This window comes from Rhinatrema bivittatum, chromosome 19 (assembly GCF_901001135.1).
Source record: "Rhinatrema bivittatum chromosome 19, aRhiBiv1.1, whole genome shotgun sequence".
NCBI classification, from domain to species: domain Eukaryota; kingdom Metazoa; phylum Chordata; class Amphibia; order Gymnophiona; family Rhinatrematidae; genus Rhinatrema; species Rhinatrema bivittatum.
The window spans coordinates 21,950,762-21,975,298 of NC_042633.1; the positions used below are offsets into that span (position 1 = coordinate 21,950,762).

Here is a 24,537-nt window from a genome sequence, read left to right on the forward strand (position 1 = left end):
TCATTGCCTGAGGGCTTTAAATGTAATGCGGCACACATCTTGCTCTTCCTCTGCCATTGCCACTCTCCAGGACATGATGTGTGAGGATTAAAAAAAAAAAAAAAAAAAGGATTTTTAAAACATTGCACTGATCCTCGCTAACTGCTTGTCCTGTCCCTCTCAACAGGCTCTCCTTCACCCGCCCAGGTAAGGCCGGAGATCTGCAGCTCCTCGCCTGCCCCCAGCTGGGTGCCCTCCATGCCAGCTATGAGGATTTCCTGCCCTGCAGCTTGCCCCCCAGCACCGGCTATGCCAGGAGCGCGGAGTCGCTGGAAATGGCGCACCTCTCCGAGTCGCGGTCACTGGGGGAAGACGGGTCTAGCGGAACCCCAGGACAGGGCCTGTCGCCCTCCGCTCCACGGGATGCCGTGCCCCGCCGCCCACCCCGGTCAGCGGGTCGGGGGGGCAGACGCCTCCTTGGAGAGCGGGAGGTGCGTGGTTAGGAGGGTGCTCCGTGCATCTCTTGAACTCTGTCACCCCAGCCCTGTGCTACGCCCCCTCTGGTACTGTACTGACAGAATGGTTCTCTGTGTCTTTCAGCTCTTACCACCAAAGGACTGCAGCTGGCCAGCTTTCCCTGCGCTTGGATTGTCCCCATGATGGCTACCCTTCCCCTCCTGCCCCTAGGCCTGTCAACCCGCTGCAGGCCCTTTCCCCCGTCCTGTGTTTATAGTCTGGAGGGGGGCAGAGAAGAGACTGGAACGATCTCCTGCCGCATGCCCGAGCTCTCCCTGCAGCCGCCGAGCAAACCCTCCGTCGCTACCAGAGGAACTACCCCCGAGCCCCCAGCGTCCCCTCCCACTGATAGAACTGGGCTGGTCAGGCCCTCGCGGTCCTACTCCCTGCCCACCACCCCTTCAGACCTCTCGAGGCCTCAGGCCCCAACCGGGTCAGCCGCGACGTCCCCTCCGCCGCAAGAAGCGAGGTTGCCAGAGCAGCTGCCAGAACAGCAGCGTCCTCGATGCCCAGGCTGCACCAGAAGGCTCGCGGGTCTCTCGGGCGCTGTCAGGCGGCCTCTTGCGAGGAGCTCTCTCTGATTGACTCCCCAACCCTTGGCGGCCGCCGGCTGGCAAGACCTCACACCCCGGTCGGACGGGTGGACATCCTGCCCGACAGCGAGCTGGCGCTAAGTCCCAGCAACCCTCCTCAGAGCCCACGGCAAGGAGCGAGCCAGCTGATGGATCCAGGCATAGGGGCCAGCCTGGAAGGCCCTACCCTAGGCCCCAAACTCCGTCAGACCGATACGACGTTCCTGCCCTCTGACGACCCCTTACTTGCCCTGGCGAGGCCCACAGGGCACCTGGCAGGTTCTCCAAGAGGTCTCCGGTCTTGGGAGTGGCTGAAACAGGAGCGGCGGCAGGAGTGGATGGAGCGAGTCTGCCCCATTGGGCGCCACAGGGCTGCCAACAACAGCTGCAGGTGAGGAGCGGGGGGGGGGGGGGGGGGGGGGGGGTGGGGGGCAAATGGTGCCCAGGTTGGGGAGCTGGGAGAGGCGTGACACGCCGGTGACTCCATCACAGGGGAGGTGCCGGGGGCAGGCAGCGAGGGGTAACAGATCCAGAGAGACAGGCAGGGAGGAGAAGCAGAGGCCCGCGTGTGTCGACACAGAGAAAGAGAGTGAGACACACACGGGGTGCAGACAGACGTGCACTCCTCTCCTCTGACGTTTCATCACAGCGTCGTCCCTGCGCCATCGGCAGACCAGGTGAGGAGCTGGGGGGGGGTCTTCTGGGGGTGGCGGGGAACACCCCCCCCCCCCTCCTCATTCTTCCACTTTCTGACCCTTTCCTCTTGGGACGCAGCTCTGCATGGACCACCTAAGCATCTGTCCCAGCCTAGGGGTCCCAGAGCCAGAGCTGATAGCTGGATTGACTTCTCACCCTCTGTGTCTCCTCAGGTCTCTCATCACCTATCCCCCTCGCCAGTCTCTCCCAGTTACCATACCGCCTCTGCCCTCCGGTTTCCAGCCGCCCCACTTCAAACCTGACGCTGGGAAACGTCTCTCGCTGGCTGCTCTGGTACGGACCTGTCTGGGACAGAAAAGCCCTCGGGGTGCGGGGAATACAGTGTTGATGTCCCTTGCCGACTGGTAGCGAATGCTAGGGATTGACCACTGGCGCTGAGTGACCCCCTAACTGTCCTCTCTCCCTCAGGCTGCCGGCTCGGGATCATACAAAGACAGGATGCTGCAGCTGGGCCGGAGGACGGAGAGTGAGATGGATGTGAGTGACCCCCCCCCCCCCCGCCCTATCCCATGTACGAAGACAGAACAGACACAGCTGGGATGGGTCATGGTGTCGGGAGGCACTGAGGGGGGGGGGGGGGGGTGAAATGGCCAGGAGGGTGGTGGGAAGCGTTCAAGAGTCTTCTCTCAATCCCCCTCCTCCAGCGATCACAGGCATTTCTGCTTCTGTTGCTCACCGAAGCGAGTCCCTGTGGGTTCAGGCTCAGATTTGGGGGGGGGGGGGGGGCAGGCAAGGGGGGTGAATCTCTCAGCGCCCTGAGCAGGGCCCAACCACTGCAATGAACATGGAAAATTTACAAAAAACTGCCCTTCTCTTCTTCCTCTTCCCACCCTGTTGTCCGCAGGCGCTGCTCACGAGGCTGTGCGGGCAGGACAAGCTCCTACTGAGCCTGGAAGGGGACTGGAGCCAACTCCAAGTCGAGAAGGTACCATGAGCCTGCCCCCTCCGCCCCTGTCGGGAGTGGGGAGGGAAGCAGTTTAGCGTCGCCCTCTCCTTGGGGGGGGCACCTGCCTTCATCCTCCCTGCCCTCTGCGTGTAGGGTCCCAAGGGGGAGGGGTAACCGCGGCGATCCAAGTTGTTGGTGGCGAGGTGAGTCTGCCCTCACCTGAGGAGGATAAACTGGACCCCCCCCCCCCCCCCCCCCCATCGCTCCACTGAGGCTCTCTCTCTCCCTCCCTGACGTTGGCAGGAGACGTTGGAGAACACTCTGGACCTGACCCGCCTGCGCCTGGAGGAGCTGCAGGACCAGGAGCCGACGGAGAAGGTCCGGCGCCAGCAGAGGCTGCTGCAGGACGACCTGGTCCGTGTCCGAGCCCGGCTCTGCGACCTCGCCCCGGTGAGGGTGGCGCCCATCTCTCCATTTCATGCCAGAACGGGAGGGAGGACAAAAGCCAGAAAGGGGGGGAGAGGTGGAGCTTGTGAATTCCGGCTTTATTCTGATTTTGGAAGAGATTAGAGCCCTGTCGACCTCCTCTTGTCCCAACATCGGAAACACCTCTTGTACACACCCCTGACCTAAGGAGAGATGGAGGGGGCCAGGAGACCCCCATAGAGAGAGACCGAGGGGCTTGGGGTGGACGGAAGATGCATGGGCTGCACAGAGATGCTAAGAAACTCCCTGCTCCCTCCAAACGTTTGAATGTAATAGAAGCAGACCGTGGTCCTGTCGCTGGATACTGGAGGCCTCCTAACCCCTTTTCCCCTCCCCCACCCATCGCTCTCTTCTCTCCTGCAGGAAATGGAGGGCGCGTGGCAGGAGTACCGCGTCCTGGAGAATGAGTTGCATGATCAGAGATACGCCCTGGAACATCTCCACCGCACGGGACACCCTCAGGTACCCAATTGCACCCGCCTGCTTTCAGTCCTTCCCTGACCTGTCTGCAGAGAGCAGTGTGGTGGGGGGAGGGGGTGGCTCTGGGCTATCATCCAGGGTGCTGGCCTCTTGGAGCCAAGGCTGGGGGGTGGGGGGGGAGCTGCTGTCATGGCTCAGCCTTCCAGTTCCAGAAATGTCCCCCCCCCCTCACTACCTCTTTCCCCCCCCCCTCCCTTTCCCAGGAGCAGGCAGCAGCCCAGCGGGACCTGTGGATGATTGATGACATCGTGTCGGGGCTCAGGGCCAACAAGAATAACTTTCCTGGGGTCCACGAGTTTGCCAGACACCCCCGTGAGTACATGTGACTTGGGTCGGCGGCTGTTTGTTTTACCTCAGCTACTGGCAATAGTCCGAGCTAATTCTAGACCAGGTGAGGAGATGGGGGCATCAGGTGAGCTCATTCTACATCAGGTGAGGAGATGGGGGCATCAGGTGAGCTCATTCTACATCAGGTGAGGAGATGGGGGCATCAGGTGAGCTACATCAGGTGAGGAGATGGGGCATCAGGTGAGGAATGGGGCATCAGGTGAGGAGATGGGGCATCATGTGAGCACATTCTACATCAGGTGAGATGGGGCATCAGGTGAGGAGATGGGGCATCAGGTGAGCTCATTCTACATCAGGTGAGGATAGGGGGCATCAGGTGAGCTCATTCTACATCAGGTGAGGATATGGGGGTTCGCTGAGCTCATTCTACATCAGGTGAGGATATGGGGCATCAGGTGAGCTCATTCTACATCAGGTGAGGATATGGGGCATCAGGTGAGCTCATTCTACATCAGGTGAGGATATGGGGCATCAGGTGAGCTCATTCTACATCAGGTGAGGATATGGGGGCATCAGGTGAGCTCATTCTACATCAGGTGAGGATATGGGGCATCAGGTGAGCTCATTCTACATCAGGTGAGGATATGGGGCATCAGGTGAGCTCATTCTACATCAGGTGAGGATATGGGGGCATCAGGTGAGCTCTTTCTACATCAGGTGAGGATATGGGGCATCAGGTGAGCTCATTCTACATCAGGTGAGGAGATGGGGCATCAGGTGAGCTCTTTCTACATCAGGTGAGGATATGGGGGCATCAGGTGAGCTCATTCTACATCAGGTGAGGATATGGGGGCATCAGGTGAGCTTTTTCTACATCAGGTGAGGATATGGGGCATCAGGTGAGCTCATTCTACATCAGGTGAGGAGATGGGGCATCAGGTGAGCTCATTCTACATCAGGTGAAGATATGGGGTCATCAGGTGAGCTCATTCTACATCAGGTGAGGATATGGGGCATCAGGTGAGCTCATTCTACATCAGGTGAGGATATGGGGGCATCAGGTGAGCTCTTTCTACATCAGGTGAGGATATGGGGCATCAGGTGAGCTCATTCTACATCAGGTGAGGAGATGGGGCATCAGGTGAGCTCTTTCTACATCAGGTGAGGATATGGGGGCATCAGGTGAGCTCATTCTACATCAGGTGAGGAGATGGGGCATCAAGTGAGCTCATTCTACATCAGGTGAGGATATGGGGGCATCAGGTGAGCTCATTCTACATCAGGTGAGGATATGGGGGCATCAGGTGAGCTCATTCTACATCAGGTGAGGATAGGGGGCATCAGGTGAGCTCATTCTACATCAGGTGAAGATATGGGGTCATCAGGTGAGCTCATTCTACATCAGGTGAGGATATGGGGGTTGGCTGAGCTCATTCTAGTTATAACTGCTTATAGGATTTAATATTATACAATGTATTTAACAAACAAAGCTACTTTATTGAACTTTATAAATCCAAGCAGTGATATACAAACATTTATAAAAAGTGTACAAAAGGTTTTGGCATCAAAGATATTGCACTAACTATACTCACTATCACTCACACTCGTCCATACCCATTTAAAAAAAACATGTCTGACTTGCGACGCATCTAAGCACTAAACAAATATTTATTTATATAGTGTTTCATAAAAGGGTTCATTCTTTGTTTGAAAGGCCCACTTTGTTCTACTTGTTCTTTGCTGAAAACACCAACAACAGGTACTGCTGTTTCCCCAAATTAGCTTCTTCAGGGGGTTTGATGAATTTCTCCCTCCAGCCTAGAAACTGTTGATTAGTCACTGTTTTAAATTGAAAACAAATTTCAACTTTGCCTCAAAAAATGTAGTCACTTCATGCTAACTATTTGTCTGAATGCAATGCACTTCATCTGTTATCTAAAAAAAATATAAAAAAAACTAATTAGATACCTGCATATCACAATGTCAAAACCAAACCAAACATATATGTGACTGCTAATATTTTAAATCCATCTTATGATTCATTGGCTCAAAAACCGATAACATCTAGGAAGAGAAAACAATCATCCTTAAAAATCATTTAAACTACTTTGAAAACCTACACAAAAATGCATCAATTGCTGATTATACCAAATTCCAAACATGCTAAGGGCGTGGCATTTTACCACAGCATGATTACAGAAAATGCTGTGCAGATGCACAAAACGTTCCCAGTTTTAAACCAACCCAACCGGAAATAGAAGACTCCTATTTCCTCCCATAGCATCAAAATAATCCATTAAAACAGCTAAGGTACTTAGAAATAACCACATTCTTAATAACTGGATGTTGTAAACAGTCCCACATACCATCTTAACCCCTTAAACAGTTATTATAACACTAAACCGACCTGATAGAGAACTGCAAATAGCAACCCCCCCCCCATACACTGTTATATCAAATCCGACGAAAAAGAGGACTATGCAATTACATACTGGCATATTACTCTAACTTGACCAGAAAGAGAACTGAATAACCTCATCATAATGAGCTATTCCACTCAACTAGAATAATCATCCTTAAAAATCATTTAAACTACTGTAGGAACCTGCACGAAAATGCATAAATGACTGATATACTAACCTTATACCGAATTTCAACAATGCTAACAACCTGAAATGTTACTGCGGCATGTTCACAGAAAACACTGTGCATGCGCACTAACATCTCCTGATTTTAAACCAACCTGTCCGGGAATGGAAGTCTCCTATTTACTCCCATTGCATCAAAATAATCCTTTGAAACAGCCGAGACATTTACAAATAACCAGCGTTCTTAAAAACTGGATATTTTAAACAGTCCCACATACCCCATCCTAACCCTTTTAAAACAGGTAGTATAACCAAAAAACGGACCTGATAGAGAACTGCAAACAGCAACACCGTTCTCCGCTATATCAAACCCGACCAAAAAGGGGAACCATGCAATTATATACAAGTCTAACAACCAGAAAAAGAACTGAATAACCGCTTCCTCTCATATTCATGGTTTAATCCGTAAGGAGCCACTGTGTTACAACTAAATATGAACCGCTGTTCCCTACAGATTAACTGACGAGACACGTCACCACCTCGAGGTGAATTACACTGATATAGAACAAAAAATGTTAAATCATCTAGAGTGTTGTTGAGAAATCCAATGCTCAACTACTGGTGCTGTAATTTTCCTCGTTCGAAATCAACTTAAATGTTCACCTCTGCGGGTTTGAATGCTACGTTTGATCTGTCCAATATATATAAGATTACATGGGCAAATAATTGCATAAGTAACTTATTTAGTATTGCATGTAAAGTGGCCCATCAATTTGTACTCTTGTATATAAAATGACGATGTACTCCATGATGCAGCGTGTGTATTGAGTGCATCGATCTCGGCTGTGAGGGAAGACAGGGCCGCGTTCTGACGAGCTGGACATTCGTGTAGAGAGCCAGGGCGATTTCCCTTAAAGCCTTGCCTGAGCAACAGAAATCCATTGCATTCCGAATGTGCGGCTCTTGACGAAAAACGGAAGGACCGGGAAAACCGCTCGCAGCATTGGGTGACTTGCGAATCCAGGCGTTGGGTGACTTGTGAATCTAGAGCAGTGGCTGTGAAAATCTGTGAATGTTTACTTGCTGTCAGTGATGGCACTGCTGTAGCAGGTGACCATGTGCCAGCTGTTCAAATCGAGCGAGCCCGTAGGGTTTGGGGGTCCCAAACGTGATAACCATGCTCGGAATATCATTTTTTTTTTCCGCTTATACAGCTATGTTCTGAAAGCTCATTTATATGAATTGGCAAGGAAAAAGAATGAATGCCTCTGGGAGGGTCACACCCTTACCGTCTTCAACGATCTAGCCCCATCTGCTCTTCGCAAGTGCTACGAATTGTGAGAAGTGACGCCTACGCTGCGGGCTGAGGACATCCTTACCGATGGACTTTTCCTTTTTGGACTATGTTTCATGCTTAAAGGCACGACGTAGAAAATTAAAACTCTAGCTGAAGCTTTGGCGGTTTTCAAGCCGGCGAATCTTCCTGTTAATTTTGTGGTATAAATGGCGAGCGGGGGTGCCAAAGATCCTACCATGATGGCACCGGGCTGGAAAAGGAGGCAGAAGACTGCGACGCCACTCAGAGGACTCCCGTTCAGCTCTCTGACTAAGGCTAATGGTGCTATCTGTTTCCCTTAGTTGACGGGAGTTTATATCAAGACTCACTGCTATATTCTCTAGTTCCACTGTTGGGGTTTGCTCTGTACTGATTGCTTGAAATTTGTACCCATTCATTTGGGATTTCTAGCTATGATTTTTTTGTGCTGGTATTTTCTGCTTTTCTATATGGAGGGAGTTCAGGTGGGAGTCCATCTTTGTTTGTTTGACCAGGCCCTCAAGGGGAGGAGTGATCTGCCGAATAGGTATGGCGGATCACATCTTGGTTGGGGGGCTTTATTACAATACATTTTCCATACATATTTTTGGGAGATAGGTTGTTATTTATGTGTTCTTGTGATCTGAGTACTCTGGTACTTGTAGGGATAGCAAGTTGTATCTCTTATACAAATGGCTGTCAGAGTATTTTCCCTTAACGTTAAAGGTCTCAACACCTACAGGAAGCACAGCCTTTTATAAAGCTTCTATTGTGCTGATACAAGAAACACACTTGAGGAAAAGACATGAGCACGTTTTATCTTATAAGGATTTTCCACACAAGTATTTACCAGCAAGCTCTAAAGAGGCGAAATATACGGGTGTGGGCAATTTAATTTCTTGTCACCATATTCATGATTTGCTGTTTCAGCTTGCCGATCTTCAGGGCAGGTTCCTACTGATAAAATTACGCGTGGGTCGCGATATTTTCACCATCATTAATATATATGCTCCTAACTCTGATTGGCCATCTTTTTTTTAGCTCATTGGAGAAAATTCTGCTGTCCCATGTGGCGGGGATATTGATTTTAGGCGGGGATTTCAACTTTACTAGAAACCCGAAGCTAGATAACTCTCACCAGATTTCCAAGCCTTTACAGGGGATGAGGAAAATGCTCTCCATTCTGATGGTTCAATGGAGCTTGGTGGATATTTGGAGACAACGATATATCTCTTCTCGCATTTATACTTTTTATTCCTTTCCTCATGGGACATAGTCTTGCATTGGTTATTTTTTAATAGACAAAAGCTTGCAGAATCAGGTGGTGGGCGCTGGGATTGGTAATATTACTTGGTCTGACCATGCGCCCCTGTGGATCAATGTACTCTTTCAAGATATTGATAGGGGACTAGGATTTTGGCGCTTAAATGAAAGTTTGCTAAAAGATGAATTGTTTTGTAAGTCTCTAGGGGCACAGTTACAAGAGTTTTTTTCATTTGAATTCATCCACATCGGTTCCCAAGGGGTTGATTTGGGATTGCTCTAAAGCTGTTGCAAGGAGTATTTTGATGTCCCACGTTACCTACCGAAAGAAACAGAGGGAGACATTGCAGAATGACTTATTGGTTACGATTACTAAATTATCCCGTTTATATATGCTGACTCAATCTAGGACCACTTATCAACAGCTATCCTATGCTAGGGCAGAGCTTCAGTCACTGGATGATGACTTATTGGTCCATCATCTTGAATTAACTAAACAGGCGTATTTTGAAGGGTTCAATAAGGCTGGGAGGTACTTGGCTAGGAGACTGAAGGCCTTACATGCCCAAGGTTCCTATAGCTAAACTCAAGAATCCACAAGGCGAAGTGGTCACTGTGACGCCAGTCATCAGGAAATGCTTTTCAATGTTTAATGCTTCCCTTTATGGCAGGGAGAAGGGTATAGATGATAATGCTATAGATAGATACTTAGCTTCTGTGACCCTACTCGCCCTTATTAATAAACAACAGCAGTATCTAGATAGCTCCATTAGCTCTCTGGAAGTCTTGCAGGTTATTAAAATGCTCAAATCGGGTAAATCCCTGGGCCTAGATGGGTTTTCCAGTGGCTTTATAAATGGTTCTCTCATATTGTAGCAGCTCCTTTGATGGATATGTTTAATTACGTAAGGGAAGGGGGCTCTTTTCCGGTGAAGTCTAACATAGCTGGAATTTCAGTTATAGCGAAACCAGGACGGGATACCCTCCCTCTGTGGGTCATACAGGCCGATCTCCCTAATCAATTTAGATCTCAAAATCTTGGCCAGAATTTTAGCTGAGAGGCTGAACCGTGTCATCCCTGAGTTGGTTCATAATGACCAAATCGGCTTGATACCCAGTCGCATGGCCGCAGACAATGACCGCAGAATTGTTGGGTTAACAGGGAACACCTTTCTTCTCTATTGCTATCTAGCGACACTGAAAAAGCATTTAAAATGGTCCATTGGTCATTTTTATTTAAGATGCTGGGAAAATGCATTTGGGGCCTTTTTTTCTACAATGGGTAGGGAACGTCTCCGACTGTCCGAAGGCATGTGTTAAAGTGAACGGGGTTTGGAGAGGGGTACGAGGCAGGGCTGTCCGCTCTCCCCGCTTCGTTTTGCTTTATTTTTGGAACTCTTTGCTACCAAAGTGCGCTATGTCCTCCAAGACTGAAGGAGTAAAAGTGGGGGCACTTGCACTCTAAGTTATCCCTATTCGCCGATGACAATACTGTTTACCCTTACTAATCCCTGCTCCTCGCTAGCGGGCATAGTTGATGAATTGGATCACTTTAGGCGCAGTGTCAGGTTTTAAGGTCCAATTTTGACAAATCAAAAATTCGAACGTCGCTCTATCTGATACTGATGTTAGAGCCATGAAACTGCAGTTTCCCTTCAAGTAGGCCAAGCGAACAATTAAGTATTTGGGTGTCCGTCTTGGTCTATATGTAACGGACTTATTTTCAACTGAATTATGCTCCATTGCTTAAGGACGTAGATAAGGACCTATTCCAGTTCCCTAGCTCTGTTAGATGTCCGCGGTAAGAGTTCTGCGAAACAATGGGTTGTGCTTGAGCAATCATTGGCGATGTGATGCCACTCGCGGCCCCACCCATAGCAACCTAGATCAACCTGGCGTCTGTTGATTTGCTTGCCGTTCACACTTGCACGATACGTTGCAAGTCTGGTCTCAGTGGAAAGCTAAATTGGTCGGTATTCGATGACATTTCTTTCTCACACATCTCTTTCATAATATGGCCTTCCTGATTTGATGTACAATGTGGACCTTGAGACCTGGAAGGCACATGGCATTACTTGCCTTGAACACCTTTTATCTCAAGATATTTTAATGCCATTCCGCGACTTTGTGGGTAAAGTATGATTGAGGAGCACGGACATTTTGGCGTACGCCCAGTTGAGACACTTTATAATGTTCCAGAAGATTGATGCTTCTTTGACTCGGGGCAAATCTTTATTTGAGGCATTACTGTGATCAAGTGGCTAAGTTGCAGGGTTTGGGTATCAATAGTTTACGGTCTTCTCAATGGGGTCATATCATGAACCATTTAAGCATCTACGTGCATGGGAGGCTGATTTAGGGGAATCTGTTGAGCACAGGCGACTGGGATTTAGCCATTCTATATGTACGTAAATGCTCCATTTTGGCCACGTTGCAGGAGAGTTGTTATAAGCTATTGTTGCGCTGGTACATGGCTCCAGCTAATTGCGTCATACGTATCCTAATGTGGATGATACCTGCTGGGAGAGGATGTGGTGCTGTTGGCACTTTCATCCATATTTGGTGGAAATGTAGGTGGTCTCATTTTTCTGGAGGCAAATTACAGTCTGGGCTTCTCAAGCATGGAGAGTGGGAGATGTGCATGACTCTTGTTATATACTACTTAACATACCAGAAAAAGGCCTTGCTAAATACCATCCAAGATTGTGTCACCAAGTGTTTATCGCAGCCCGGGGTGAACTTGCTGCTTTTTGGAATGCGAGTAGATGTCCCCACGGTTGAGGGCTGTGTTACATAGCTTACACAACCATTATCGCCTGGCAAATCTCACCACCTCACGTTGCAATCAACTGCCAGCTTTTGAGAAGACATGGGGGGTCTTGTCATATCATATGGTGGAATTCCCAATATTCTCTGACTTAGTATTGGCTTAGTTTTGCCAACCATTTTAATCTTTTCTATGTCATTAGCTTGCTCACTCTCTAGTGGACCCTGGGCGGGCGGGGATTGTTGGATCTTCAGGTGAAAATCTTTTGTATATAAGCATTTTTCATCTTGTTTCTGTAATTGACTACACGTACTCAGTGGACTGCTCCGTACTTAGCACTGCAAATACTGGCTGTATGCGACTTACCACCTTTATATGCAAATGTTTGCTAATTTCTGGGGAGGGTTGTGTGTGTGTGTGTGTGTGTGGGGGGGGGGGGAATTGGGGATGCCTGCTTTATATGTTATGATTTTGGTTTGTTTTGCTGTGGCATTCAATAAAAAAATTTCCAGTTGAAAAAGAAAAAACAAAAGCGATTGGTTGAGCACGCTCTGGATCAGCTTGGAACACGGGGGGGGGGGGGGGGGTTGGGGGGGGGGGGGGGGGGGGGGGGATTGGTTGAGAGCGCTCTGGATCAGCTTGGAAACACAGGGGAGGGGGGGGGGGATTGGTTGAGCGCGGCTCTGGATCAGCTTGGAACACAGGGGAGTGGGGGATTGGTTGAGAGCGCTCTGGATCAGCTTGGAACACAGGGGAGGGGGGGATTGGTTGAGAGCGCTCTGGATCAGCTTGGAACACGGGAGGAGGGATTAGTTGAGAGTGACTCTTTAGCTGGGGGCTTGACTCTGTTGTGACTCCTTGTCTCTTTCCGTGGGGGTTATCCTGACAGCAATATTCTTCCCAGCTTCCCCTGCCCACGAAGAGCCTTTTGTCCTATCAGAGGGGCTTGTGCATCTCTCCGAGTTGGAACTGCCTGGGCCGAAAAAGAAACCCAGGGTAAGAAGCAGAACCCCCCACCCCTCTATACTGGTGGTGCGGCTTTACCCTCCTAACCTTCCGCTTTCCCTCTCTGCCCCCCTTTCTCTACAGCTCTTCCCTTCTTTGGGCCATGTCATTGTGAGTTCCCTATGTAACGAGGGGGGGAGGGGGGCAGTGTACGGCTCTCCTTGTAATTCCCCCCCCCCCCCCCCACCGTATCCTCATGTCGCGGTCACCCTAGGTATCTTGGTGTTTTGTGACTGCAGGGACTGGCTGAAGCACACAGCACTGATGAGCCCACGGTGGTAGCCCTGGAGGCAGGTGGGGTCCACTTCCTGGAGCACTCCTGGGCATTGAGCACCGGAGGAGGTAGGACGCCCCCCCCCCCCCCCTCCCCATTCCTTTGCCCTAGAATTAGGGAGAGATGGGTGGGTGTGTGGTGTGTGAGAGGGCACGAGCTGAGGTGGGTCTGAGAGGAGCAGGGTAAACCCTCCCCCCCCCCCCCCCCCGAATCAGGCTGGTGAAGGTCAGCATGGAAGTAAATTCTCTGCTATCTTAAGCTTTTTTTTTTTTTTAAATCTTCCTCCCCCTACCCCCCACTCCAGACAGCCCTAACACCTCCAGCCAGGGCTCGGCTTCCGTCTGCGTCCAGCGCGAGACCTGCAGCCCGGTCTCCAGTGCCGTCAGCCCGCAGGGAGAGGGCGATCCAGAGGCCAAGGTGAGAACGGAGAGAAGAAACCCGTGGCTCCCCGCCGCCCGCCTCTCCCCTGCCCGCAGCCGTTCTACCCCAGCAATGAGGAGGGCAAAGCTCCAAAACAGTTTTGGCGGCTGTTAATCAGCCTCTGGGACTTGTCGTCCTCCGGGCAGGGGTCCACGGTAGGAGGAAGCTTTGCCGGGGGAGGGGGGGTGTTTAGGTCAGGGGAGGAAAAATGCCCGTCTCCCCCCAGTCATTCTACCCCATCCCACCCCCAGCCTCTATAATGGATTTGCGCCTCTTCTCCTCCCCTCTACCCCCCTTTCCAGGCCTCCCCCCCAGCCCGCGGCCGGCGCCAGCGCATGAGCGCCGAGGAGCAGCTGGAGCGGATGCGACGTCCACCGCGAGGCCCAGATCCCGGAGCGCCCAACCCCCCAGGCGGAGAGCGCTGCCTCCAAGGAGCCCGGCAGGTGACAGCCAGGTAAGATTTGTCGGGGTTTTTTTTTTTTTTTTTCTGGCTTGTAGGCGCTGCTCGCTCAAGGGGACCCTGGCACCCCGAGGACCTAAAAGAGCGATTGCAGCCCGGGGCTCTTACAAACGACAAACTGAACAAGTCCTGCTGGGGAGGGCATGGTGGGGGGGTGCCAAGTATGCCAGGGGCTAGACGTGTTCCCTTCTCTCGGGATTTTAGGTACGAGGTTCTCTTATACTTATAAGAGTCATGATGGTTCTTGCTCTGACCTGAGGAGGTGAGAAAATAAACCCCCTTTTTCTGTGTTTCTATTCAAAGTCAACAGTCACAACCCCCAGCTAGCAGGGTGCAATGGTGCCCAGCCGGAGCAGCTGACGACAGGGTCCACCGGATGCCCAGAAGCCAGCTTTGGTGACGGTCACCGCGTCCTACCTCCCGTTTGCCGTGGCAGCGGCGGGGAAACCCAGGCTCGGAGCGAGGGAGCGGAGTTGGCGGACGTGCCGAAGGACAAGCCCGTCGCCATGCCGATGCCGGGAAGGCCACGGCGGCGGCTCCCCTCGTCGGGATGGGCGGCAACGCCAGGGGCCGCCCCTTCGGCGGCAGGGGACGGGTCAGAGGTTGCAGCTGGTCTCTGCCGCGCTGGCAAACCCACGGCAGAGGTGAGCCTGTCGGCCTTCATGGTAATAGCACGGCGTGTCCGGCCTTGCATGCCCAGTACCCCCCCCCCCCCCAAGACCACCTCCTTTGCCCTCCTTTAAGAACTTGAAATGGGGATTTCGTTTATTTTTGTTTATAAAGCAGTCACCGGGTTCTTCTGTGCTCCAGCTCAGGCTGAACCAGTACCACGTGTCCTCCTTCCGCTGCACGGACTCCCTCAACCTGCCTCTGTCCCCTGGGCGGGCTGGAGGCCAGGAGGAGACCGGTGGACAGAATGACAACCACTGGGGGGCGGAGCAGGTGAGGGCAGCAGACACGTCTAGGTTGGGGGGGGGGGGGGGGGAGGTAGACTGAGAGAGCCCCTGCAGAGGGCTGGCAGTCCTGGGACGGGGGTGCCTCTCGAGCCGCCGGCAATGGTCGGACACGTCTGAGGGCCTGATTTGTCAAGGGTGGGGAAGTCTCCCCTGCAATAAACCGGGCTGAATGTTCTATTTCACTCAGATGGGCCTCTAGGCTCCCAAGATGGGGTGACTCCCACACGGAGAACAGAGGCCCAAACCCTGCCTCCTGACCACCTCCATCTTCCCCTCCACCAGCACCCCATGACACCTGTCCCCATCCAGTCGGTACCCTCACTGCCCACTCACCGCACTGTTTGACGTTTTAGCCCTGGGCTGTTCGCGGGGAGCCCTGGCTCCCAGTCAGAGGAGGGCTACTGCACCAACACCAGAGGGGGAGCGGGAGCGGATCATCAGCCTGTCCTACACCCTGGCAGCTGAGGCCTCGCAGCTCAGCAAACTCATGACGGGTAAGGAGAGCTTCCTCAGTGGTGGGAGGGGGGCTGGGCTACTGGCCTCGTGGTCTGGCTCTTGCCTCTCTCCTCAGCGGGCTGTACATGAGAGCTGCGACAGTGGGGCAGAGCAAAGGCCTGTCTGGCCCAGTGTCCTGTCTCTGATGGCCGCCGGTGGCAGGTGCTCGGAGGATTGCATGTAAGGAATGGGGCGTGCACAGAGGTGCTTGTCCCGTCAAATCCTCCCATGCCAGCAATCAAGATTTGGGGGCTGCCCTGATCCCGGGGTGACACCCCTGACTAGTATGTTGTTGTACCCTCGCCTTTTCTTGTAATATGCAGAATGCATTAGGGGCAGACTAAGTTTGTGTGATTCCCAATTATACTATTGGCCTAAGTCCCCTAAGGTAGCCCTGTGTTGTGTGAAGAGCTTAGAGGTAGTAGAATGGAGCCACTCCACTCCCAGCCATTGTGACAGTCAAATACACACCCCCACCTCCCGTGAGTCCACTTCATGTCCTGCAGTGCAAAACAATTTTACAATGGTCCAGATGTGAATAGCCGTTGATCCTGTCTTGTCTTTTGCAGCCAAGGCATTAGCCAATGATTCCAGCATGGAGAACGATTCCTGGACACCCGAGGGCACAGAGCTCTGGAGGCCCAGCCAACAGGATGAGCTTCCCCAGGTGCTGCAGGACACCTCGGCCCATCCCAGCCTGCATTCCCGGGCCCACAGCCCATCCTATGGAGGCGGAGGAACCGGCCGATCGCCTGGCAGTGCAATACACAATCTCATCCGCTCAGGACCAGCACTTGGACACAGCCAACGGCCTTTCAGATGTGGAGGGTCCCATGGGCATCGCCTCTGTTTGGGACGGGAGTTATTGCAAGCAGTGGACAGTGGAGGAGGGAAGCGGGAGCCGGGAGGCAGTAGCTGGGGGAGAGCTGGACCAAGTGGCTAAGTGGGTCTTGGAGTGCAATGGGAAAGGAGTGTATAATGGTCCCCAGTGGCAGGGCACAGACCTTGCTCAGATGAGGATAGACAAAGTGCTTGGATACCTAAAGGAAGTCAGGGAACAGCCAGTCAGGGTCACTCTGCTCCCAGTCCAGCTTCTAGCCGGCTGCCTCAGCACACTCTCCTCGAGACCCTGATGCCCCGGGGAGGGGATGCTGTCTGTTCACAGAGGGAGGGTCACACTGGAAAGCCATACATTGGTACAGAGGAGGGGTGCAGGAGCTAGATGGGGACAGAAGGAACCTGTATTAAAGAGCTAGGAAGAGAGGGAATGTGGAGTGGAGTAGCAGTGTCATGGTTAAGCTGAGAAACAGGGAAGCTCAGGGTTCAAATCCTGCCTCTTCCACAGATGCTCCTTTTGACCTTGGGCAAATCATTTCACCTGTCATTGCCTGGGGCACAAATTTATAATCTAAGTGCACTTGGGCAGGGAAATTACAGTACCTGAATTGGGACTCGTGTTGAGCTTAGATTTGTAAAAGGCGAATAATTAAATCTAAAACCCAGTCCAATCCAATGTGATGAAGAGGAATGGAGGAGAGGACTATACAGGATAGAGATTGGGAAGGAGGTAGGGAGAGGCACATGGAGAGAGAAGGAATGGGGTAGAGAGATGGAGGAGAATATAAGTGTTAAGAGGGGAAATATAGCAGAGAAAGAGAGAGAGTGTGGTGAGAGAGGAAGCCTGAGAGAATGAGGTGGAGGGAAGCAGGGAGAGAGATGTGGAGGTGGGAGAGAGGAATGTGATGGAAAGAGTGGAGGAGCATTCTAAAGAAAGACAAATGAGAGCAGGTGAGACCAGGCCCTGTGGCACAGCCAGGAAGACCCAGAATATTTCTGTGCATGGGGGGGGTTATACAGATTCCTGGATGAGAAGGACAGAGGACTGGAGGTAAACTTTTTGGGGGATTAGCGTTGATTATAAGGAAAAAAGAGTGCAGCCCGTTAGGCAAATGCGGGGGGGTGGAGGGGACTGAGATGACAAAGAAAAATCCTAAAAGGGGGACGAGGCTGTGCCTTAGCTATGTGGAGACAGAGCCACAATTTAAGGATGCCACCTCGCCCTCCTCCGGCGGTCACCACAATGTTCCCTCCCATGAGAGAAGAGCGGAACCCATCTTCTAATCCTTCAGCCCCTATCCCCGGTGTGCCCCTTCCGTTCCCTGAGAGCTTGGCTCGCAAATCCCAGCGGGCACGCATGTTGAGCTGATTCCTAATCTTGGCCCAGCATTGCCCCCTTTTTGTCCCCCATTTTCTTAACAACCCCCACCTCAACCCTACTGTGCTTGGGGCCCTCTCCCGGCCAAAGGGCAGGACTTGTGAGTGAGAAATAAACAAAGTAAGTAAACCTGGGACTGGAACAGTGCCAGCCTGGTATCGACCCTGAGTTAAGAGGGCACCCGGGCGGAGTATTATAACCATTTCATCAATTTTTTCTAAAAAGTATTTCAATAATGTTTTCTCAAACATGCTGACGAACTCAGATATCAATGATCATTTTTTGACAATTAAGCTGTAAAAAAAAAATGAGTATTACCCCCGAAGCTTTTTGTTTTTCTTTTATGTTTCAAGCACTGACGGGCGAGGAGGGAGAAGCAAGCTTTACTCCACCCCTCTCCCCCATATTTCTTATATTTGGCTTTCGTTAGAAGACAAGAAGAGTAAGAATAAAAGATTGCCTGTCTCTAGTTAGAAAGGAAGGGTCAACTCCGAACCTGCGGGGGCAGCAATTAGGCAGATCCCATGCTTTGTGCCGATCGCCTTTTTTTTTTACTATATTATGCATTTTATGTTTTTTGGTTACTTTTTAAAGAATAAAACATAACCGTGTGTTCAAAGGTGATTATTGTATGAAAACACCCTAAGAAATGGATCTTGGATATGTTACATGAAAGAAAGGTTGGGGTTTGTATGTCCACCTTCTGCCTCCTGATCGAATTTGGAGGGAAGAAACCCAGGGTTTTTTTTTTTAAGTCACGTTTGGTTTATATGTGTTACTTAAAAAAAACCAAAACAAAACGCGTTTACATGCTGTATCACATCAGAAATGAATGCTGATATTTCAAGACATTATCCTAAAAAGATTTTCCGTGAGGGCAGAAATGAGTGCCTGCTCGGCTCCTTCCTGGGACTTCATTTCCCAGTCTGCACCTTTCTGGACTTCATTTCCCAGCATGCTCCTGTCCCCCCTCTTCCAGTTTGCCTTTACGGACTTCATTTCCCAGCCCGCCCTGGGCCTCAGTCCATGTGCCCCGCTCCCCGTCCGGACTCGGTTTCCCAGCTTAGCCCACTCCTTCCTCTTCCGGAGTCGTTCCCCGTCTGCCTCGCGTTCCTTTCTCTTCCGGAGTCGTTCCCCTTCTGCCTCGCGCTCCTTCCTCTTCCGGAGTCCTTTCCCGTCTGCTTCGCGCTCCTTCCTCTTCCGGAGTCGTTCCCCGTCTGCCTTCTTCTTCCGGACTCGGTTTCCCAGTTTGCCATGCTCCCCGCCCTCTTCTGGTCTTGGTTCTCCCAGCCTGCTCTTTCTGTTCATGTAATAACCTCGCTCAAGGACAGCAGGACTATGAACCCAGAGCCTCAACGTTACTAACCCGCCTCCCAACCCTTGGGCCAGCAAGGCTTTCGGACCAGCCTGCTCCTCTCCACCACGACGAGACTTGACCCTTAATCTTTTGAACCGAAGTCAGCTGCCTTATCCATTAGGCCCACATGGCCAAGGTCCCAGCCTACTCTTTGTCTCGCACTTTTACTGGACTCGATTTCCAGCCTGCTCCTTGCCCCTCCCTCTCCGGACTCGGTTTCCCAACCCTGTCCCGGGACCGGTCAGGTGCTCCCGCGTGACTTCGGCTCTGTGGGTGGCAGGGATGGCTTCGGCGGCTCCGCTCCCGCGTTATTCGCAGCGGGTTACCGTGGTAACGGGGGGCACTCGCGGTATAGGGCGGGCAGTGGCGCGGCTTTTCGGTAAGACCTCGGAAGGAGAGGTATCGGGGAAAAGTGTCCCTTCCCCCCTGGGGTATGTGTGCTACAGCCTGCACGGGGGGAGTTCTGCACATGCATGCGTGGATAGGAAGGGGGGTTATGCAGACATCACGAAGGATGTCACTTGGATTGTGCACATTCATGATGTGGGGACTGTAGAAGGTGGTTACACGGATACAGGTGTGCATAAGGGGTGGTTATGCATGGACGTGTGTTGGAGCATGGTTACACTGATACATGCGTGCATGGGGTGGTTGCACTGAAAACATGCGTGTGTGGGGTGGTTATGCTTGGACGTGTGTTGGAGCATGGTTACACTGATACAAGCGTGCATGGGGTGGTTATGCACATACGTGCATATTGGGGTGTTGTACTGAAAACATGCGTGTGTGGGGCGGTTATGCACAGACGTGTGCTTGGGAGTGGTTACACGGATATACGAGTGTGGGGGAGGTGGTCGTGCTATCACACGTGTTGGGGTGTGGCTATACTGATACACGCTTGCATGGGGATAGTTATGCACAGTCATGCTGTTGTCCATAAAGCGGGGGCTGCTGATTTGGGGTTCTGTTCGGTGCTCTGGCCCATGGCACAGATGCTTGCAGGTGGGCATCCCCGTGCCCATGCTGTCTAGCAGCTGGTGCTGTGCATTTTGTAACCACGCTTTTGTTTTTCTTCCCTTTTCTCCTCTGTTCTGACGTCTCAGTTCAAAACGGAGCCAGGGTGGTGGTCTGTGCAAAAGGTAAGGCTCACTCCCCCCTACTCTGTGTTCACACCAGTGACTGCCAAGACCTCTCTCAATTATACCGCATCACTCCTGCCACCCTGCGCCAGCTGTGGCACGATTCCTGCCCAGACCCTGTAGAGCAAGCACAGGCTGGGCCGAACGCAGAGGGGCGGCAGTTTGTAGCAACAACTCTTTGCCCAGATGTGCTTTTCAGTAATGGAGGTTGTCATTTATTTCTCCCCACTCCCAGAGGAGGAGGCAGGAGACTTGGAGCGGGAGCTGATGGCTCTGGGGCCTGGAGACTGTCTCTACGTCCCCTGTGATGTCACCAAGGAGAGCGACATTAAGGTCAGTGACTGGGCAACTCGCTGGGGTAAGAACACAGTGCCATGGCAGGGTGCAGCGAAGCAAGGGCTGGGCGAGTTCCCCTGGTGTGCATCGAGCCTGCAGAAATGTCAGCTTGGTTATTGTTCTTCCTTTTTTGCTTTAATGTGTTTTAGTCTTTTATATATTCGGGCAGAGGTTTCAGTTGTGCAAAAATAAAATGTGTGCACTTAAGTATGGCCATGTTCCCTCTTGTCCGGGTCCTGTTCTTCAGTTGTCTGTGTTGTATTCATGCTTTATTTGACACTGTGACCTCTGCATAGGGCTCTGACGGAGATCTCTTCAGCTCAACGCAATTCGACTAATCTACTGGTATGTCCTTCAACTATTTCTTCTTACGTATAGCCACGCTTTACTTACTTATTTCATATAAATATGTATTTATGTATATTTATTTGGTAATTATTTATGTAGGGGCCCACACTTAAAGTTTGGATATCAATCAAACCCAAATTAGTACTAGGCCCCTTTACTTTTATTATAACCATTTCATCAATTTTTCTAAATGATCATTGATATCTGAGTTTGTCAGCATGTTGAGAAACATTATTGAAATACTTTTTAGAAAAAATTGATGAAATGGTTATAATAAAAGTAAAGGGGCCTAGTACTAATTTGGGTTTGATTGATATCCAACTTTAAGTGTGGGCCCTACATAAATAATACCAAATAAATATACATAAATACATATTTATATGAAATAAGTAAGTAAAGCGTGGCTATACGTAAGAAGAAATAGTTGAAGGACATACCAGTAGATTAGTCGAATTGCGTTGTTACTATCAACAGTCTCTGGAATAACATATTTGTATATGGGTAGATTTTGTTGACCTATTCAGCTCTCCATGCTGTATTCATGCTTCACATGTATCAGTGTGACACCTGCATGGTGCCCTGATGAAGATCTGCTCTTCAGCTGTCTGTGCTGTATTCATGCTTTACATGTATCAGTGTGATACCTGCATGGGGCCCTGATGAAGATCTGCTCTTCATCTGTCTGTGCTGTATTCATGCTTTACATGTATCAGTGTGATGTTTGCATGGGGCTGTGATGAAGATCCGCTCTTCAGCTGTCTGTGCTGTATTCATACTTTACATGTATCAGTGTGACACCTGCATGGGGCTCTGATGAAGATCCGCTCTTCAGCTGTCTGTGCTGTATTCATGCTTCACATGTATCAGTGTGATGCCTGCATGGTGCCCTGATGAAGATCTGCTCTTCATCTGTCTGTGCTGTATTTATGCTTTACCTGTATCTGTGTGATGTGTGCAAGGGGCTCTGATGACGTTCCAGTGCAGCTGATTGTGCTGTATTTATGCTTTATGTGTATCAGTGTGACATATGTATGGGGCTCTGATGAAGATCTGCTCTTCAGCTGTCTGTGCTGTATTCATGCTTTACCTGTATCTGTGTGACGTGTGCAAGGGGCTCTGATGACGTTCCAGTGCAGCTGATTGTGCTGTATTCGTGTGATGCCTGCATGGGGGCTGTGACGAAGATCTGCTCTTTGACTGCCTCTGCTTATCCAATTTTGATTCCCCTGGGCTCTCTTCCACCTTCTCTTCTCCGATGTCTCTCCTCAGTCCTGCTCTGGTGTCGCTTCCTTCAGCTGCCTGGAATTATCTTTCCCGATTCCCCCACCTAGCCCACACTAGGCATCGGTCGTAACGCCCACTGTCTGTCCTTCCCTCTCCCATACAGAGGCTGATCGAGGTGGTGGTGGAGAAGTTCGGACGGCTGGACTGCCTAATTAACAATGCTGGCTGGCGTAAGTTCCAGTCTGTCCCTCCTCCTGCCCCCCCCCCACCCCCTACTTTGTTCCGATGCAGCCGTGGCCCTGCCCTCTAGTGGTCAGACATAGCCCTGCCCTCAGGGCTCATTTATTTTTTTCCAGATCCCCCGGAGCAGAGGGTCGATGACACCAGCGCCGCCGACTTCCGCGCCCCTCTTGGACCTCAACCTCCTCAGCGGCTTTCTGACAGCCAAAGTGAGTCTGTGCCTTGGGCCTGCGGCTCCCCGGCACTCTCCCAGCTACAGGGGTGGGCCTAGCCTCAATCCCGACCCCTCTCACCTCCTCCCCTCTCTCTCTCTTCCAGTATGCCTTACCCCACCTGCGGAAAACCCAGGGGAACATCATTAACCTCTCCAGCCTGGTCGGGGTCATCGGCCAGAACTACGCCGTCCCTTACGTCTCCACCAAGGTACCACCGAGCCGTGGGGCACGAGCCGGAAAGTGTGTGGTGCAGGAGGGACTGTGCGAGTTTGGGAGCAGGCTCGGCCGTAGCAGAGGCTGAGTGTGTGACGGCGCTGGAGATAGCAGGAGAACAGTGACGGGTAGCGTGGGCGGGGGGGCAGCAGCGCTGGGCGTCGCTGGAAGATGAGAGCCCAGGTCTGGCCATGTTGGGTTGGGGACTCGATGGAATCTCCTCTTATTTTTTTTTTTTTTAAATTGTTTCTTTCTAGGGAGCTGTCACTGCGATGACAAAAGCTATGGCCGTGGACGAAGCCAAGCACGGCGTACGCGTGAACTGGTGCGTCTGTCGTCTCGGCATCGCTCCCGGAGCCTGGTTTCTTTTTTTCTCTTTTTTAAACGTGAATAATCGCACTCTGTAGTTCCTTGAGGAATGTTTTTTTCCAAGGCATCCTCTTCCGACTCCCCGCCAAAACATTGTTTCGCCAGCAGGTGTGGGGGATGGGGGAGGCGAAGGCAGTGCAAGCGGAGGGGGAGGTGCCGCCGTTGCCCTCTGCGGCCCGGACACGAGGTCCACGACCAGCCATGTTCCGGCTGGCACCGCGGCGGCGTTTGCCGAGTTGCGCGACATCACGCAGCCTGCGGCAAAGCATTGGAGCCTGCACCTATGCAAGGGGATCGCAGCGGGGGGGCGGGGAACGGTGCTTCGGCTGATGCAGCAATGAACGGCAGAGGGAGACCCAAACCTTTTTATCGCTTGTATTTATTTTGTTTCCCTAGCATCTCTCCTGGGAATATCTGGACCCCGATGTGGAAGGAGCTGGCTGACGAAAGTCCTGATCCTGCAGCCATGATACAAGGTGGCAAGGATTCCCAGGCAAGTACTGGGGGAGGGCCCTATCCCCCCCCGATAGGGCGTGAGCTGAGGATATCACAAAACATCCCTGTTATAAAGCATTGAGGTTTTGTTATCTAATGCTCTCCTACTGCATACAGGTAGGAAGGATTCTCAGCAGTAGAGAAGTGAGTAAAGCCTGGGAGGGGCACAGAGGATCGTCGGGGGTTAGGGGAGTGAGGGGCAAAGCCTGGGAGGGGCGCAGAGGATCCTCAGGAGTGGGTAAAGCCTTGGACGGGCACAGAGGATCCAGGGGGTGGGGGAGTGAGGGGTGAAGCTAGCGAGTAAGTAGTACCTCTCTTGTGGAAGCAGGAAACTTGAACAGATGGAGCTGAGGATATTTATCCATTGTCAGTCTGTGTCTTTGCCTAGTGACTCTGTGTGTGTCTCTCTCTTTTCTCTCAGCTGATTGGCCGGATGGGGACCCCGGAGGAGTGCGCCCAGGCTGCCCTGTACCTGGCAGCTGAGGGCACCTTTTGCACAGGCATTGACCTGATCCTGAGCGGGGGGCGCCGAGCTCAATTATGCCAACAAGAACCAGCAGCGGACCCGCAGCAGCATTTACGACTGAAGTTCAGATGGGGACCCACCTGCCCGCTCACCACTTCTGGGATTGGAGAAGGGCAAGCGGCATCGCCCGCAATCACAGGGCACATGCTTTACGTAGGAGGCGCTGCACATCTGCCGCTGGCTGGCTGGCTGGCATGCTGTTTCCCTGGCCCAGAGAATAGAGCTCGTGCTATTTGGGATTTGCACTCTTGAGTTTCCCAGGCCTGCACATCTCAGGGAATAGTGAATGATGGTATCGGCCGCAGACACCATGCTGAAGTAATTTTTTGTTAAAACAGAACTGGGCATGGTCCCTCCTTCTTCTGCTCTTCCACGGAGCATCTGGGAGAGCCG

At 51.7% G+C, this 24,537-nt stretch overlaps 3 protein-coding genes across 4 annotated transcripts in view; all 3 read left to right on the top strand.

Moving 5' to 3' along the window:
* PLEKHA4 (pleckstrin homology domain containing A4) overlaps positions 1–1,453 on the top strand; it is a 21,661-nt gene extending 20,208 nt beyond the window's left edge. For both annotated transcript variants that reach the window (XM_029584194.1, XM_029584193.1), the window contains 2 exons: positions 167–470; positions 580–1,453. In XM_029584194.1, coding sequence (XP_029440054.1) covers positions 167–470; positions 580–639 — 364 coding nt within the window. In that variant the 3' untranslated portion in view covers positions 640–1,453. The remainder of the gene's footprint in view (positions 1–166; positions 471–579) is intronic.
* On the top strand, positions 1,001–18,091 carry LOC115080294 (pleckstrin homology domain-containing family A member 4-like). Its single transcript, XM_029584445.1, has 15 exons — positions 1,001–1,458; positions 1,937–2,057; positions 2,193–2,261; positions 2,629–2,709; positions 2,974–3,120; positions 3,520–3,618; positions 3,840–3,948; positions 12,747–12,853; positions 13,102–13,204; positions 13,441–13,553; positions 13,859–14,010; positions 14,320–14,660; positions 14,827–14,958; positions 15,326–15,466; positions 16,037–18,091. Exons 1-12 carry the CDS (start codon positions 1,001–1,003, stop codon positions 14,414–14,416), a joined length of 1,656 nt encoding a protein of 551 aa, XP_029440305.1. The 3' UTR covers positions 14,417–14,660; positions 14,827–14,958; positions 15,326–15,466; positions 16,037–18,091.
* A 1,090-nt stretch (positions 18,092–19,181) lies between these two features.
* HSD17B14 (hydroxysteroid 17-beta dehydrogenase 14) lies at positions 19,182–24,348 on the top strand. Its single transcript, XM_029584195.1, is given in 11 exon segments — positions 19,182–19,418; positions 20,143–20,178; positions 20,414–20,511; positions 22,250–22,316; positions 22,443–22,489; positions 22,491–22,535; positions 22,645–22,749; positions 23,012–23,079; positions 23,520–23,616; positions 24,040–24,138; positions 24,140–24,348. Coding segments are annotated over 11 exon segments (825 nt in total). The 5' UTR covers positions 19,182–19,321; the 3' UTR covers positions 24,206–24,348.
* Positions 24,349–24,537: the final 189 nt, after the last annotated feature.

Bases quoted from the DNA above. Each gene is read 5' to 3' on its own strand.
- LOC115080294 (XM_029584445.1), top strand. From the start codon at position 1,001: ATGCCCAGGCTGCACCAGAAGGCTCGCGGGTCTCTCGGGCGCTGTCAG. The intron at 2,058-2,192 runs GTACGGACCTGT...TCTCTCCCTCAG, and splicing joins GTCTCTCGCTGGCTGCTCTG to GCTGCCGGCTCGGGATCATA. The intron at 2,710-2,973 runs GTACCATGAGCC...TGACGTTGGCAG, and splicing joins GCCAACTCCAAGTCGAGAAG to GAGACGTTGGAGAACACTCT.